Source organism: Hydractinia symbiolongicarpus, chromosome 10 (genome assembly GCF_029227915.1).
Source record: "Hydractinia symbiolongicarpus strain clone_291-10 chromosome 10, HSymV2.1, whole genome shotgun sequence".
NCBI lineage: Eukaryota > Metazoa > Cnidaria > Hydrozoa > Anthoathecata > Hydractiniidae > Hydractinia > Hydractinia symbiolongicarpus.
The window spans coordinates 16,821,331-16,839,333 of NC_079884.1; the positions used below are offsets into that span (position 1 = coordinate 16,821,331).

The window sequence follows — 18,003 nt, forward strand, 5'->3', positions numbered from 1 at the left end:
CGTTTTGTATTATTATATAGAAGACTAGTCGATAAGGCCTGTGGAAAAATCCACTTAGGCAGGAGAACAATGGCAAGAAGAACCGTAACTTAAATTACAATGATGTCAGCGAAGTCTTACAAATGTACGAAAACATTTGGGCACCTAGGTTTGGGAAACTTACCCAATTTGGTCATACGTTGTCCCTAGTTACCCACATGGTAAACAAAGCACTGACGTCACCACCTCGTTTCTAAGTTATTTGGCCTCAGAGTTATAACTCCAATGCAATGACTTCACCAATCTTATTAAACGCATTGGATGTCAGTCTAAAAGCATTGACGTTGCGCCATAACGTCCGAAGGAAAAACAAATTAGACATAACTTTTTCGGCGACATCAAAAGAAAATGAAGATATGCACTTTGGCGGTCACAGACGGACATGAAATAAGAAAGAGTTATTTAAATTTACATTAGTTGGTTCAGCAGGTCCAATCTCCTTCCATTTAAAGTTATTTGTTTTTGTATTAAATCATCCAGAATTCTTTTGATGGCTGGTGAGTTCACAACAGGTCCACTTCTCATATACTCTCTACAATATAAAGGATTATCTTGTTTGTAACATAAACAGTAAAATTATCATAGAACACAGTAATTCAAAAGTTTTTCCTGAAAACTCCATAACTTTCATTATTCCCAAAGTTTAAAGCTTGCTAGTCTTCCTGTTTTCTAAAACGAGAGCCTTCAGTATTGCTTTTGAATAAAATATCTCCTTTATGAGTTCAAATATCTGATTGATTTTCCAGAATTATTGGAGATGTCAATAACCAAAATATGTTATGGTAAAATACACTTAAGAGCATCCACAAAATTAAAAAACCTCAGGAATTACAATGTTCAAAATAAAACTGCTATAACTTAATTATTCAGTCGAAGCTGAACTTACCTATGCTTTCTTAAGGCTTCTTCTAGCTTTAAAGTTTTCCAATCTGCAACTCTATTTTTCCATTGAGTAAACAATTTTCTTTCACGCTCTACATCAGCTACATGTAATGAGATAAAACTAAAATTTTAATGAATTAAAAATGCTAACATTATTATTGATCCACATTCTGATGATAATAAGTAAAATCCGTTTTACTTACTTTTTTCTATTTCGCTTTCAAAAACATAAACAAGGAAGGAAGGGAAAACACGTATTAATAAAGTAAAATGATAAAGAGTGGGAATTTTCTCAAGTATGTACAAATATAAAAACAGGGAGGGGAGGAATACGCTATAAAAAGATTTTATATTTTTAGGCTAACGTAGTACTTGAATGCACCTTTTAAATTTTGAGTTCGAAGTAAAATAACATAATAAATCTGGCTAATGCCTCTCACCATAGCGTCAGATTAAAATAATTTTAAAATAATTTTAATTGTTAATAAAATTTTCCCAATTAAACATACCTGGAACAACTAAATAAACACAATTTTACAATGCAAAGGGTGATTATTTGAGTTTTCCTGTTTTCTTTTACTTTAAAAGAGGGTATTTGTCGGAATTTAAACATTATACTCTAAATGTAGAAAGAAGTTGTCAAGTAATACTAAAATAATTTATTTATTTATTTATAGTAGAGTGTGTTTATTGTGGTATAGCACTGTGAGTGTATATCAAACCTGTTAACAATCTTTTGATCAAATCTGCATATGAAGATTTGTTTGATATCATGGAATAGTTGATTTTCTACGAGAGGAATTATTCAAAAATAAACCACATCACAATGGTTGCAATAATCGTTTTATTATCCATTTGTCAAAAATTTAAATTTTATTTAAATACAAAAATTATGTCAGTAAAAAACGATTTTTTTCAACATGAATTTGCAATTGAAAGACTTGGTTGGGCATTTACATTGACAATTACTGAACACTGATGTGGCTTCTACAGATGGTTGTATGTACAGGCCATACTTACAGCTGCTTCATCTTCCATCAATCTATGTACATCTGGTGGCATTAAGTGAGCAATTCTTTCCAAAGTCATGGTATAAGACATGATAACATCATTTATCTAAATAATGCACAACATCTTTACAAATGAACCTACAGGCCTACTAAATCAAAGCTTTAACTTTGTATAGTCATAAATCGAAAGTTACAAAAAAGCAATACCCCCACATCATAAACAACCGTGACTATAACAATTTTTTGCGCAGCCAAAGGTTTTAGATTGAATCTTAATTAACTTTTTTATTAGATATTAGATGGTTGGATATAATATCAAGTCACAAACAAAGAATATAAAGACTATGAAATTTCATCTTGTGTGGGGTGTCTTAGAAAGAAAAGAGAGCATGTTTTCTGCAGGAAAATCAAAATGTTGTTAAAATATACCAGTGGCCACTGCATTTTGAATTTCTGTTTAAAGATAAAAATATTAAAATTGTGTGTTTAAAGATTGCAATTTATATGTCTAATGTAAATTTAGCACTAAATTTACATGGCAATTAAAAAAAGCCGAAAATAAGGTAAAATGTGATACAGAAGATTGTGAATACCTGAACGGTTAAAAAAAGATAAAATCAAACAGAAATTAGGGAACACTAACTAGACATTTCGATCTTTTTTTCCATAATTATTTCTTAATCAGGGTAAGCAAAATTTCTATGTTGAAGTAATCAAAGTTGAAATTATGTAAATGCTTACAGGGAAAAAACGTCAAAAAAGATTATTATTACCTTATAATCTATAGAATATCCTGGTATGAATATTAGCCATAAAAAACCCAAATTTAGTCCTAAAATATCCAATTGTTTTACCCTACAGTTTCTGACATTTGCATACTGCCACAGTAAATTTTACATTGTTGCATGACGTCACCGTTGCGAGAGGAATAAATAGATAAACCATTGAAAGTTGGTGAGCACACAACACTGTTTTGTTTTTGAAGTTATATTATGTTATAATAACTTTCTTGTAGTTATGAAAATGTAAGTAAATTATATCTTATATATTAATTCCCATGACCTTTTGTGTTAAATTATATGTGTTTATTGTGGGTTTGAGTTTGAGGCAAACTGTTCTTTTTAATATTTTGTGTTGAAATATTGCGTAGAGGGCAGCACGCTATATACCAAAATAATTAATGTTCTTATATTTCTTTTCCATGTATCGTTAACTGTTGAGTTCTTACATTAAATAGCTGATTTTGGTATGTGTTACAAACTGTATATTTACGAAAAATTTTCAAAAGATTTGAGAAGTTCTGCAGGGACTACCGGCTTAACGAAACATGTTAGGGTTTTTGAATGCCTTACTTTTTTCCCTGATTTACTTTTGACAAAGCAAGTTTATAGTTTTGCAGATTTAGCTTTTAACCATGCACATGCTTAGATTATGATCACTGAAAAAGGCAGATGGTAAAATTCGCACTGCTGTGTGTTTACTTTTTCATGTATATGTGTGTCTGTTACATGGATTAAATAAGAAATAAAGTCGATTCTTCCACGGGCATACAGCTAGTTATTATTATTTGAATGAAATAAACTATTAAACTTAGTCAGATTGGCTGTTTTTTTACAAGGTATGGAAGAGCAGTTCTTTCTGTTCGTTTTATGACCTTTATTAGGGAGATACTTATTTATTCTTTATGGAGATACTTATTTACAATAAAAATAATAAACGAAGGAGAGTCATTTAAAAGAAATGAACAAAATATGTAACTTTTGAATAATTAATGATTTAAAACTGTAAAAACTACATTTGAGAAAAAGTAAACAGCTTGTTAATAACAGGAAAAATAGAAAATGATTAGCTATATCACTTGCTATATATTAAGGGAAACCACAAAGCTTATCAACTTAGAGCTTTTTTTAAATTTTTCGTGCTAAGTAGCAGCCATGTTTTTCTCCCAGTCTCACAAGGTTAACGTCACAAAACTGGATATCGACAAGATATTAAGGATTAATTACGCTATAACTAAAATATTACTACATTCTTTGATCAAAATCTAAAAAAAATTTGCACGTTAATTTCCCTTAAAACTAACTGAATTTAACAAAATTAGATCATACGAGTTTGAGTGTGTAAAGCATACTAAGACTTACAAAAACAGATCTATTTTCTTCAATCTTATTAAATGCTTGCGCTAGCTCATTTATCCAGCCTTCTTGTTTTGCTGAATGCTTTTCTACTGATATCCAAATTTTCCTGATGTCTTTCATAGAATATTGAACCAATTGCTAAGGAAGTAAAAGTTATAAATGCAGCAATAAAAAAAGAAAAATGTTATAGCGTACTGACAAATTGACATACTGTATCATTCATGATGCCAGCCAATACCTGTTGAATTTCTAGAAAGTAAGATAATCAAAATAAATAACAGTTTAAGTCTAGGCATTAAAAAACTTTAAAATAACAAACAACTTATAATGTTTTACAATAACTAAAGCTGTAGTTATATTAACAGATTTGGTCTCACAAACACTTTTTGCTTCTGACAAACAGTTATTGTCACTTTTTTTTTTAAAGTCAGTAAGTTTGTGGAAAAATCCACATAGGCAGAGGAACAATGAAAAAGTTGTTGGAATATTGATGACGTTGGCAATGGCCCGTCAACACACGTGTTGCTTCCATTGTGCAGAGCTTGAAATGCTGATCAAGAAAATGTATAAAAAGATGTGCTTATGGCAAACGGTTTAATAGATATTAGGTAATATTATTTTGGTCCCAGGTGGTCCCTAGTTCCCACGCAGGAGATTTCTACTTGTTTCCAAGTTATTACGCGTCAAAATTATAAGAAAAAGAGGAAGTGAATGTAACATTGTATACAGAGGAAATGGATGTATTTATGAGTGAAACATTGAGAGCTGCTGTTTTGGACTTGGCTGTCTAAATCACCCATATCGAAAAAAATTAACATATCCATTTTTTATATTTATTTCAAAGTTCAGACGGAGTTATGACTTTCCTAAAAATTTGAGGACATAAAACTTACTAAAAATGGAAATAATGGTACTTCAATATCTTGAATTTATTGGGGTTTTTTTCCAGTCGCCATATTTAACGGTCTTGTTGATCTCTTATTCTCGTCTAATAAGCGGGCCATCGCAAAATGTTCGTGTGAAACCGTAGGTAAACAAACGGCCTTATCATTAAATGAGCACTGAGATGGAGTTCGATAAAATCTCCATTATGGTTGGCTCCGTTCACGCTGTTCTTTTGGTTTGTTTTTCCTTGTAAAACATGGCATCAAAAAAGTGGAAAGAAATTTTGGTTCTGTTTAAAAAAGAGGCCGAGCGTAAAAACATCCGTATCACTTTCTCCACTTAGATTTAATTTTCTTCTATTCTATTCGCCATTGTTTTTGGAGACCAGACAAAACAAAACAGAAAGAAGAAATCACAGCATTACCTTGTGGCTATTAATTATAATAATTAATGCTTATCACCCTCTTTCTTTTGTTATTAGCTGACGGGATTATTGCATATTATAGGCAAAAAAACCCTAATGGGGGAGAATGTTCATTGTGATAGTGAAGATAGTTGAAGCAATATGGAGATAATTAAATTTAGAGCATGAAAAGGGAAATTCTGAATATTTAGGTATTCTAATTGTGTAGATTTGATACTGTCTCCATAAGGAAACGACTAACTGTTTGAACAAAGGAAAATAATCAAAAAGTAAGACGGCTAGCAAGGCGAAGCTGTCCTCAGAAACAACAACAAGAAGTGGTCAGTGTTGCAAAGAAGTCTGATTTCAGTAAGTTAAAACGTTTAAATAATAAAGAATAACACAGAAACTTCGATTGATTTATCTGATTTATCATGTTCGGAACTTTGTTGATACATTTGTAAAAGAATTACGATGGAAACACAGCTACGGATACTCTCCGTCCTTCATTATTTTTTCTGTAATGGCATGAATCCAGCAACCATGTGATCGATTTTGCCGTGCGTTTATTATCGCATGATTCGTGTAATGAAATGCAATGGCGGTTCTGTAGGCAAAGAGAAATTGGGGTGAGTTTGTTATTTCCATGAAACATTTGAACATGTTCTAGTTGTCAGTTTTCAATAAAATTCTTTGGGTAATGTTTTCTCATGTATATCTTTCAATTTTTACAATAAAATAGGCACCTCAAAAAAAGTTGCCTACAGGGTGATTACACGCCTTTAAAAACCATTTGTGAAGAAGTTGGCCAGAGAACAATTCCCACTAGGCGCTAATTAATGCTAACTAGCTCTAAATAATGTTAGAATAATTTTCTGTCTAGTGGAAACGTTTTTCTCTTACTCTAGCGCTAGAAATCGAAATTTTTATATTTAGTGCTATTTAGCATTGAAGATCGAAAAATGGTGATAGATTTTGTAATTGGGAATGATTTTTTTAAACACAAATGACACAACATTTTCAAATAGGGAAATCTATGGTTTGCAAAAAATTTTAATTGTAAAAATATGATGATAACCAATAAAATAGCGAATAATTTTTCTATTAAACAATTTAATAACTTTTGTTGTTGTTTTAAAAAGGGTGAAAAAAACAACATAAAATAGCATTTGTGGCCAAATTTCAATTATGTAATCGAATTTCTGAAAAAAAACATGCTACTTATGCTTTTTACAGAGCAGAGCAAGGTGCTTTTCTTCTTTAAAGTCCATTTTGAAAATTAGTAATTTAGTACTCAAAATTATTTTAGTGCTAATTAGCGCCTAGTGGGAACTGTGCTTAAAGCAATATTCAAATACATTTAGTGATAATGAACAGTAGATAGTAATGGTAGATGCTGGAGCCAAATGCCAGTGATTCTAGCACACTTGCTCCCTATCCTACCCACTTGGATTCTATAATTCTAGAATCGTATCCAAGGAGTGTTTGAAAAACAAGTTTGTAAGAATTCTGCTACTTTTTATTACAATGTTGATGGGAATTAAAATAGAAAAGCAACTTCTGTTTACATCAAATGTTTTTTGGTATCGCTGAATAAACCTGAGTTAACAACCACAAAGAATGCAACCATGTCTAACACTAATACTCAAATCCACAACAGTTATTTTGTCTTATCCAACCTTTCTTCAGCAATAACATTATCCACAATAAACAGACCCTCACAACCTGCCAATTTGCTACTAAAAAAACCCAGCTTCCACCAAATATACACAACTATCAGTCGACAACCACTTCCTTTCCAAATAATTCTTTTCTACCTCAAAGTAAAACACAAAACCACAATAAACTTGAGTCTCTTCACAACCTGTCGGTCCCACAAATAACAGTATACAAGGATCCTTTTCAAACATTTTAATACAACAGATTTGAGAATGTTCCACCCTTAATATTAATCTATGCATCCATATACAAAAAAATATGTGCATTCATCTTCCACTAACCTTTACCTGTCTTCTCTATCTGCATTCTCCACCCTTCTACCACTTCCATGAAGCTTAACATCCTTAATAGTTATAAAATTAATCCACAACGCAAACTTACTTGTATAATAACCACCCATATCAATTCCTCTCAACATAATTTCCTTCTGCACATTTCTATACTTCTGCAATCGACCACTAGCGAAATGTTTCTTCACCTGTTTCCACTGATGATAGGTTCAAGACCCAAACTAAACAATTGATTCGGATGGCCTGCCATGGTGATGCTCACCTTATTAATCTTAGGATTGTAAAACTTTTCACTATTTATTTCATCTTCAAACAAAATCAATATACCTTTCAGCGATCTAGAGGGTTATTAAAACCAAAATTTCAAACACTATCAACCTTATCAACAACCACTGTCCTATGCCTTAAAACCCTCCCTATCATACAATATCATAGTATCAGTATAATTCATCCTAAACTTCTTTTTATCTCCGGACAAAAACCTCTTATCCACAAAAACATTATAACTCATACAAATAAAACTTGCACAACCAGCCCAACCTCATTATCATTACCACCAACAACAACACGTTGACCCAACGCACAAGTCTTACTAATATCTGTTATCATCACATATATTTACCTCCTCCACAAATAATATCCCAACAATCCAATCCAACCAACAAAACACAATCTGCCTAATCTTCTGGTTCTCGCTAGGCACATAATAATCACTGAACCTCGGCCCTTTCAACTTTGGCAACCTAACCCCAGTAACCTAAAAAATACTCTCTCATAACACCTTTATGCTCACTAAAATCATTCCTAGCCTCACTCTCCCCCCTCACATTTTTACGAATCATATCAATCCTCTAAGCCCTCTCCCAGTTAAACTATTCCTGCCCTCTGTAAGTCTCTTGAAAGACTTATTATGTCTAACTTTCTCCTCATCACCACCAACAAGCATTCTAGCAATCACACGACCACCACTAACAACAGCAGCATTAACCACAGCAGGACCAACTATCATTGCTATTGCACTTGCCATTTTCCATAAAACAAAATTAATCCTAAACATCGTGACTCATCTTCGAAGCGTATTTATCAGACACACGATTACTATTAACCTTAATATTAGTTTCTCCAAATTTTATAGGAACCCTGGCAAGGTTAGTACTATAATTATAACCCTTAACATCACCAAGCCTGACCAAAATGTCCGAAACTAACATATTGACTCCATCAACTTTACGCCTAACATATTTATACTCCTCTTTGCACCAACCTCAATAAGGATCAATAAATAACAATATTCCCTCACACTATCAAAAGTAAATGGTAAAGCATTCCTTGTCAAACTTCTTAATTTTTTCAATTATTCACCTCTAATACATACAATTCTCTAACCAATCACCCTGATCAATTTTATTTCAATACATAAACAACCTCTCAGGGCCATATTTCACTTCCCTATCAGCACCACATTTATCACAAACACTATTATAGCCCTCACTTGACCAAACCAGGTAACTTCACTTGCAGAATGTGTAATATCCTCCTGAAATAATCACAATCAATGGCAGACCAAAGCTGAACAGACCAATAACAAAAGTACCTATGAGTTTTCCCAAATCTCAAATCCTCCATATTTTCAAAAAGACATTGGCGACTGGTACGCGTAATACTGGAAATATGATGTGTAAACACACCAGGAAACTCAATATCAAGAAAGTCCTTATGTCACATATATTATATTTATGTAAATCCCTAATCCTTTTCTTTCCCAATCAGATAAGTCACACTAGGCAACAAACTTCACAGTCTTCTTAGCAGCATTAAACATCCAAACCACAACAGACTGAATAAGATCAGGAAGTGCATCCTTCTCCCCAGGTTTACCCAGCAACCTTGACAAAGCTCCCAACCGTTTCTTAATCCATTCACCTCCAACAGGCTTACCACTGCCACCTCGCTACCACCCTCCTTCACAGCCAACACAATAGTACTAACTGTCATACCGATAGCTGTAAGTATAGAGGCAATGGCTACTGCAGTGAATTAAGGGTGATAAAGGAAAAGCTTGTGATTAAGTATAAAAAACATTGCAAGAAATCATCCGTAGCATGAACTTTGTCAGTGGGGCTGAATATGTGAGTACTTTGTTAGGTGTAGGGGCATTAGCATCAGTACCCATAGTTATTGCCTTACGAGGATCTCTAGCATGTGGATCTGTGTCCCTAGACATCAGTCTATCAATCCTACAAACTTCAAAAATACTTAAAACATGTTGGAAAAAGATTAGGCATGATGGATAATCTGAACTTGTTCATGATAATAATCAAAATTCTAATATTACAGGGTTTAGATGGGGGAAAGATGGTTGTGATGAGTTTAAGAAGATAAAGGATGAATAAATTGTGATTACTAGAGAAATCAGTATAAGGTGCTTGAGAAAATGGGTGGCCTCAATCAAAGCTGTATTCTGCAGCATGATTTATAAGTTGTGTAATTAAATAATTGTGGATAAGAAGTTGAAGAGAATATATTATGGAGCTGGTGGGTATTGGAAGGGTTTATCTGCAGTGAGTAGGTTGTCTAGGGTAGCTGGTGTTAGTAGGGATGATGCTGAGAAATAGTTAAGGAAACAACCAACATTCCAAATTCATCTACCCTGACCAACGTCTTGATATGTCCAAGATCAAATTCATCATATCAACTTATTTCTAAAACCAAACGAAAGGCTATTAGGCTGACCTCCTATACCCTGCTAACAACAAACATAAATAAAAACATACTATGCTCTCTGTGTTGTCAATTTTGCATCCAGATACAAAACAGCATACCAACTTACCTCAAAAACAGCAAAGGATACAATGACTGCATTCGAATATACAAGACAACGCCATTAACGTACCCTGATCTAATAATGGTCGATAAGGGAAAGGAATTTTACAGTAAGTTACAAAACTATTTAAGAATTATTCCACAGCCATTCGCAGGCGAAGAAGTATTATAGAAATCAGGGTATTGTTAAAAGGTTTAATAGGACGTTAGTGAAGCAATTTTTTTTAGTCATCAGTATTAGAAGAGGATGGAGAATGGTGGGAGGAGAGATATTGAGTGGGTTGCTACGTTGCAGGGTGCCGTTCGTGGTATTAATGAGGATAAAACTAGAGTTATTGGAATGAGACCTGTTAATGCGGTTAAGTTGGATAGTATTTACAAGGAGACATGGTGAAGTTTGTTGGATTTGAGTACCTCTGTAAGATATTTGTATAGGGGTGGTGAATTGTAAGGTGGCAGGGAAGGGTGACAGATCCTAATTGTTCTGTGGATGTGTATAAGATTGCGAAAAGGAGTATTGGTGTCAATCTACCGACATTGCACTAGTTTCACTAATTTAGTGCAAGCAAAGAAAAATTCTTATCTTCTGATCACTCTTTTCTTTCATCGATTTTAGTTTTTCGTTGTACTTATTTATATCTTTGTTCATGGTGGTGGTGCCAATCAATATCTTGGGAAACATTATACGGAGGAATAGATTTGTGCTTTGTTGGCAGATGATGTTGAGAGGCTTCATTAGCAGTATCAGTCTAGATTGGGGGCTTTGATGGTAAAATTATTAAGGAAAACATTTATTAGCCTTTATTTAAATGTTCTTTCAAATGCTCTTGGTTTGGAGGATAATTTGAGAAGAGTTACGTGTGATTTGTATTATAGATTTGGTCTTATTCTTGAACCTTTAAATGTTGGTGTTAAAACTGAAAAAATCTTGGAGTGATAAAAATTGAGAAGATGGAAATAGCAACGAAGAAGGAAAGAATCCAAAAATGGTAGAACAGGGGGAAAAACTTGCCAAGTTAAATCAGGAAAGTTAGGAGGAGATATTAAGGGGGGTTGAACATATTGAAAAGAGGGAGGCAGAATATGAGAGGGATAATGTTCATCTTATTTATTTGACTGGTGGTTTGATTGTGTTATCATGTGGAGGTGCTTGGTATTTTAGGCAGAGTTTTGATGTGGAGATGACGAAACCTTTGTGGTGTATGAGTTTATACAGGAAATATCCAAGCCAGTTCATGAAATGGATTAAAAAAATCCCTATGTAAATGAGTACAGTTAGTTAGGAATGTTTATAACGAGATAGGGATGGATGATAGTAGGCTTAAAAAGATTATTAGTGATAACCTAATTCTTTTAAATACCAAAGATGCATTATGGATTGTCACCTAGACCCTAATATTACACTTATTGAGGATACCGTCAAAAGATACAAGTGACTGTTAATGATTATACGATAAGTAAGGAAGATGCTATGTTCTTAGTTAAATCTACTGTCTTGCAGTATATCGATGATATTGGTTTGTGGATATGGTTCGAGTATAGTTACGAAGGGCAATAGTAAGTCTATAATGTATGATGGAAACTCAATACTTTAGACCATTAGATGGGGCTGTATAGGTACTATGAATCACAAAGTTCTTTTTAGTCATGATGTTACCAATACATAAAAAATTAATTGGAGTAGTTGGAGTTGGAGTTGTCGTAAAGTCTTTATCTTCCCATAAATCAAGATACACATCGTCTGTTTAGATTTCGTAGCATAGGAAATCGGTGTCTGTGAATAACAGTCTTGCCCTATTGTTGTACTTTTTCTTCATCACATTGTAGTGAAAGTAGTGCATCAATGATTTGAATATGTCTAAGATACACGCTCCAACGTAACCGGGCTTGTTGAAAGTTAGTTTTGTTTGGAGTAGGTGGATAACAACTAGATTCTCGCTGAATATTGTCTGCTTGATGTAGTTAGGCTTCAAACAGAGCTTTACCGTTTTGGTCTAGAATAAACTGGCCTGTTCATGACATGATAATATCTATATTATTCAATGACAATGATTTTTTTTTTACCAAACACTGAGTTGCCCATGAGTTTCAAGTACTTTTTGAACTTGTTATTGGCATTTCTCCTTAGTTGGGTGTTTTTGTCGATATATAATTTCATCCCACTTGATTAAACTTAATTCTGCAATGTATTTTTGTGATTTTTAGTGTTAGACCCATGTATTGTTTTAGGCTCTTGTAGTGGAGTACGTAATTTGTTTTTAATCCCGATTCCTGATTAACCTTTCTATTTTGTTTACTTTTAATCTTTGTGAGGCCAGTGGATAATCGTCTTGTAGTTCTTCTTGTTAATGGAGATCAATCTCCAATAAATAGTTAGATATTCATTTTATTTTATTTTTAAAAATTATTTACTAATTATTTACTAATATTTTGTAGTTGTGGAAACAGGACTTGTATTAATAACAGTTTTTATAAAACTGATACTGTGTATCCTGTATAAATATTGAAAATAAATAAATACATAAACAAATGAAGAAATTAGTCCATTAAATAGTGAAGAGACACTATTGTGGATATTACAGAGAATAAACAAATAACCCAGCAAAAAATATATGAGCTGAAAAATTGAGTCAAAAATATACTTTTAAAGAGGTTCCTACATATCATTGATATCAACAAGATGGGTAATTACGAAGAAATATAACTAGTCCAGTTTGGTAAAATTTAAAGCAAGCTTAGTAGCAAGAGGATATGCTGTAGATAGTCGCTTTAGGATTATGTTTGCCATGAATTGGACATGCCACTTCAACCACATTAAAGCAGAATTTCCTTAAACCTATTGATAGAGAATGTACAATAACTTGTGTTACTGATTAAAGGACATGGTATCTGGTTTTCAAAGAACGTACCATAATGAAGTGTGAAAGTACGTTCCTGGCTGATTTTGTTGGCACCATATTTGTAAACTAGTGAGTCATATTTCTACACATGTGGATGATTTTTGTTGGAGAGGGAGCAAATATTTTAAAAGAGAGAAGTTGTTGAAATGATAAGGAAAATCTTTCAAGTTGGTAATAATTTTAGTTTGTTCTAGAACACCTACACACTAAAAAGGTTTTTTTAAAAAAGCTGCAATGTCATTCTCAGTGTTTTAGAATACACACACAATCTATTTGGGTGCCATTGATGATCCATAGGTAGGGTGTTCTAAAACATCTTATAGGGTATTAAATTAGGACACCATATTTTAAAACCAAAATGGGTGTTTCAGAACACCGCACACCTTCTCGTTACATTTACAATTCTTAATAAAAATAATTATCCTTTATGAATTAAACTTACCTTTGCTATCTTTATCAAGATATTCCTTTGCAGTATTGCTTAAATCTTGTACCTGAGACTCCAAATCCTAAAACCAAAATTCAAATTCTGCTATTCTGAAAAAAATGCATTCAAGCAAAAACTTATTTTCAAAAATTTCAAAAACATGCTTACTAGTCTACATTATGATAAGGCAAAAAAATTAATATTTTAATAGTTCTAAATCAGGTTAATACCCAAAAAAAAAACATTAATGCTTGCTAGAATATTTCCTTCCAAAAACTGCACAAAAAATGATAGCTCTTGACAAATCACTACGTTGGATTATTATAAAACAATTAAAAAAAACCATATGATGCTCTCTAGGAAAATCGACCACTTCATTTTTAATTCGTATTTTTAAAACAATAGAATTCCATATTTCGTATTTTTAGAAAGACGAATTGCGTATTTAAAAATACGCGTATTTTTAAATATGCAATTCATATTAAAAAATACGTATTTCTAAAAATGCGCATTTCTAAAAATACGCTGTAGATTTAAAATTCGAAAACATAAAAAAAGTAAGGCATCGTCTCGATTTTCATCCTATAGGAATCGTTTTATTATCTTTTTTACATCGTCTCAAAATCGTATTATGAAAAGAAGTAAACGTTTTATATTATTGAAACCAATTTTGAAATAAATGAACTACTGATGAATTTAGTGTAAATGTTGGTGTACATCAGGGTTCTGTACTTAGTCCTTTGTTGTTTATTCTAGTCTTAGAAGCGCTGTCGATGGAGTTCAGAACAGGTTGCCCATGGGAGTTATTGTATGCAGATGATTTGGTTCTCATAGCAGAGTCGATGGAAGAATTAGTTGAAAAGTTTGAGAAGTGGAAGAAAGGACTAGAAGAGAAAGGGCTGAAGGTAAACACAGCAAAGTCTAAAGTCATGATAAGTAGCATTGCAGCCAAGTGTGACCTTGTAGTTGGAAAGTGGCCTTGTGGAGTTTGCAGGAAAGGGGTTGGTAGTAACTCAATTTTTTGTCAGACTTGCAAGCATTGGGTACATAAGAAGTGCAGTAGTATTAGTGGAAGGTTAAGAGCTGGCATACAGTTTGTATGCAAGCGTTGCAAAGGTGAGATTATAGAGAATGAAGTATTTCCAGCTTTAATGATGTACAACAGTGGCTCGTTAGAGATAGTTAAGAACTTCTGTTACTTAGGTGATATGTTGGGCAGTGAAGGGGGTGTTGGAAGAAGTGTTACTTGCAGGATAGGTTCTGCTTGGAAAAAGATTAGAGAGTTACTTCCTTTATTGACTAGCAGAGTCCTGTCAATTGAGGTAAAAGGTAGGTTGTATGAGGCCTGTGTAAGAAGTGTTATGTTGTACGGTAGTGAGACATGGGCAGTGAAGCAGGAAGATCTTGACCGTTTAGAAAGGAATGATATGAGAATGGTTAGGTGGATGTGTAATGCCAGTGTGAGAGACAGAAAGAGTTCAGATGAGCTAAGAAGCAGGCTAAGTCTCTGTAGAATTAAAGATGTTATCCAGATAAGAAGATTGAATTGGCTGGGGCACTTGGAAAGAATGGAGGAGGATAATTGGGTAAGAAAGTGTAGAGACTTAATAGTTCCTGGGGCAAAGCCCAGAGGCAGACCGAGAAAGACTTGGCAGGAGATTATAAGGACAGACTTGATAGAGAGGAAGTTGAGTTTAGATCTAACACAGTCTAGATCAGATTGGAAGAGGGTCATTAATATACCCCGTCCAACCCATGCTAGCATGGAAAACGGACGTTAAGCCGAGAATGATGATGATGATGAATTAAAAACCAATTTAACTTGTGAAATATAAACTTGTCTTTTATTTAAAAAGTTGCCGTAATCATAATTGTAATCGTAATGACAAGAAAACACATATATGAAGTTTTAAAGTTGCCATATTTCACTCTAAAATGACGAGAAGACGTCCCCGTGAAGCTCTTAAGTTGCCATATTTCATTCTAAAATGACGAGAAAACGTCCCTGTGACGCTTCAAAGTTGCCGTATTTCATTCTAAAATGATGAGAAAACGTCCCTGCGGAGCTTTTAAGTTGCCGTATTTCATTCTAAAATGACAAGAACACGTCTCTGCGAGGCTTCAAAGTTGCCGTATTTCATTCTAAAATGATGAGAAAACGTCCCTGCGGAGCTTTTAAGTTGCCGTATTTCAATCTAAAATGACAAGAACACGTCTCAGCGAGGCTTCAAAGTTGCTGCCTTTCATCTTAACATAACGAGAAAACATCTCTGCGAAGTTTAAAAGTTGCCGTATATCATTCTAAAGTGACGAGAAAACGTCTCTGCAAAGCTCTAAAGTAGCTGTACTTCATTTTAAAATGACGAGAAAACGTCCCTGCGAAGCTCTAAAGTTGCCGTATTTCATTCTTAAGTGATGAAAAAACGTCCCTGTGAAATCATTGAGCCAATTAAAAACCTAATAAAAACAAACTTGTAAAATTGAGTAATTGTTCTATTCAGTTTATTCAACCACTCATTTGATACACGCAACATTTTCAAAAAAACGAAATTATATTTTTAAAAATAGAATTTCGTATTTTCTATTTTTAAAAATAGAATTTCGTATTTTTTATTTTTAAAAATAGAATTTCCTATTTTCTATTTTTCAAAAATACGAAATACGAATTTCGTATTTTCAAAAATAGAATTTCGTATTTTTAAAAATACGAAACTTCGTATTTCGTATATTAAAAAATATGCGTATTTAAAATATGAAATACTTATTTTTTAATACGAAATTTCCATATTTCGTATTTTTTAATATGAAAAGAAAAGTGGTCGATTTTCCTAGAGAGCATCACATATGTTCGAATAAGTGCCCACATCTGAATAATCCGTCGACCGACTAAAGTTGATCAAGCTATAATTGCTGGAGAATAAGGATACAAAATTAATTCAAGCACCAGACGTTGATTGGAACAAGCCTTTTAAAACAACATGACCAAAGAAATACGACAAATGGCTCGAAAAAGGAGTTCAAGGTGAAACTGAAAAGGGTAACCTTAAATCTCCACTTAAAAGCGAATAAGCGAATGGATTCTTGAATCTCTATTCTACAGAACGATTAAGCGATTATTCAAGTCTTGAACATTGATCGTAAACATTGATGTTACTGAAGACGAATTTATCCATTGTTTTGAAGAGTTTCCACCTTGTGCCACAGGTAGGTAATTGCTCAAGTCACAAATGGAAGTGTTAAAAGATGCAGAAAGCAAAGAAACCCATTTAGTTTAATCAATGTAACAAATTTGGTTGTTGAAGAGGCTGGAAATGAGATACTTGTGTTAGATAAGCGAAGACGAATTTAATAATGTGAAAGACATTTGAGGGTTGTAGATAGAGAGACATTATGTGTATATATATTTATGAACATGCTCAAAAATAAACCCCTGTTTTGTGACATTTTGCTACTTACTCAATAATGCTTAAATTTTACGTGACCTAATTGTGGATTACACTGAGGTTGATCTTGCAATCTGATGGCTAATGATTGAACTTCTTTGTGGATTTTTCAGAATAGAAAAATTCACAGTAGTTTTGATAATATAGCCATTTAAATCAAGTGAAAAATTGTGGAAACATTCCACTGTGGATAACTTGGTAGGACATTTTCAAACAACGATAAAACAGGTTAAAATTGGAATCTGTGAAAAAAAATTATGTGGTCTCATAGAGAAAAGAATGAATTTCATTATAATGGGTGAATTAATGTGGATAACAATGTTATTAGGTTATAAATTGTGGATAAACTTTATGTTTGTCCACAATGTCTCTTCAAAACTGATTCCAAACTACTACATGTGTAGGTGTGGTCCAACCAAAGCTTGTCTGAAAATTTTGAGTGAAAATTCCTGTTTAATCCACATTTATCACACTTAAAGCAAGAAAGTTGGAAAAATGTCAAAATTTGTCACTCTATTTTTGACCACGTTCTTATATTGTCTTCTGTTTCTGTTTGATTTGGTTATTTACAGCACAGTACAGGAAACACCATTATATTTAGTTATTCTTCATGTTTATAAAAAAATAGTGTTCGCAAAAAATATAAGAATAAAATTCCATTATTTGAAATAAGCCACCTCTTGAAAATAGAAATAATAAATAAGCGCCCAAGGCGCTTATTCAATCATTTATGGTTTACTATTTTACAAAATTTTGATAGACAAAAAATTTTATACCAGGCTAATTGTTGCTAGTTCTTGCATCATATCTTCTATAGTAGATTCATGTCTAAAATTACAAGAAATATTTATAATATATCAGAGGCGTAATTGAACAAATTTATGAGCATAAGATTACAGCATAATTATAAAAAAGAAGAGTATAATTGCGAAACGGTACTGTAGTCCAAAATGGTACCAGAGGAGTGGCAGCTTCTGTGATCCTGCTGTTAATCTATCTAGCTGTTATAGCTACCTCTGGCAAAAAAGTAAAAATAGCCAAATA

General features: G+C 33.1%; 1 protein-coding gene across 7 annotated transcripts in view; it reads right to left on the reverse strand.

Moving 5' to 3' along the window:
- Positions 1-18,003, reverse strand: part of LOC130662341 (coiled-coil domain-containing protein 180-like) — a 110,533-nt gene that overhangs the window by 78,439 nt on the left and 14,091 nt on the right. For 6 of the 7 annotated variants that reach the window (XR_008988987.1, XR_008988988.1, XM_057461183.1 and 3 more), the window contains exons 4-11: positions 17,736-17,787; positions 13,532-13,598; positions 4,281-4,318; positions 4,073-4,207; positions 1,942-2,037; positions 1,644-1,710; positions 926-1,022; positions 452-571 (exon numbers count right to left, since the gene is read on the reverse strand). Coding sequence is in view for 5 of the 7 variants with exons in the window: in XM_057461183.1 (XP_057317166.1) it covers positions 452-571; positions 926-1,022; positions 1,644-1,710; positions 1,942-2,037; positions 4,073-4,207; positions 4,281-4,318; positions 13,532-13,598; positions 17,736-17,787 (672 nt within the window). In the remaining 2 variants the exon portion in view is untranslated. Of the gene's footprint in view, positions 1-451; positions 572-925; positions 1,023-1,643; positions 1,711-1,941; positions 2,038-4,072; positions 4,208-4,280; positions 4,319-4,962; positions 6,214-13,531; positions 13,599-17,735; positions 17,788-18,003 lie in introns of those variants that run through there. The other variant, XM_057461185.1, reaches the window with a different exon arrangement.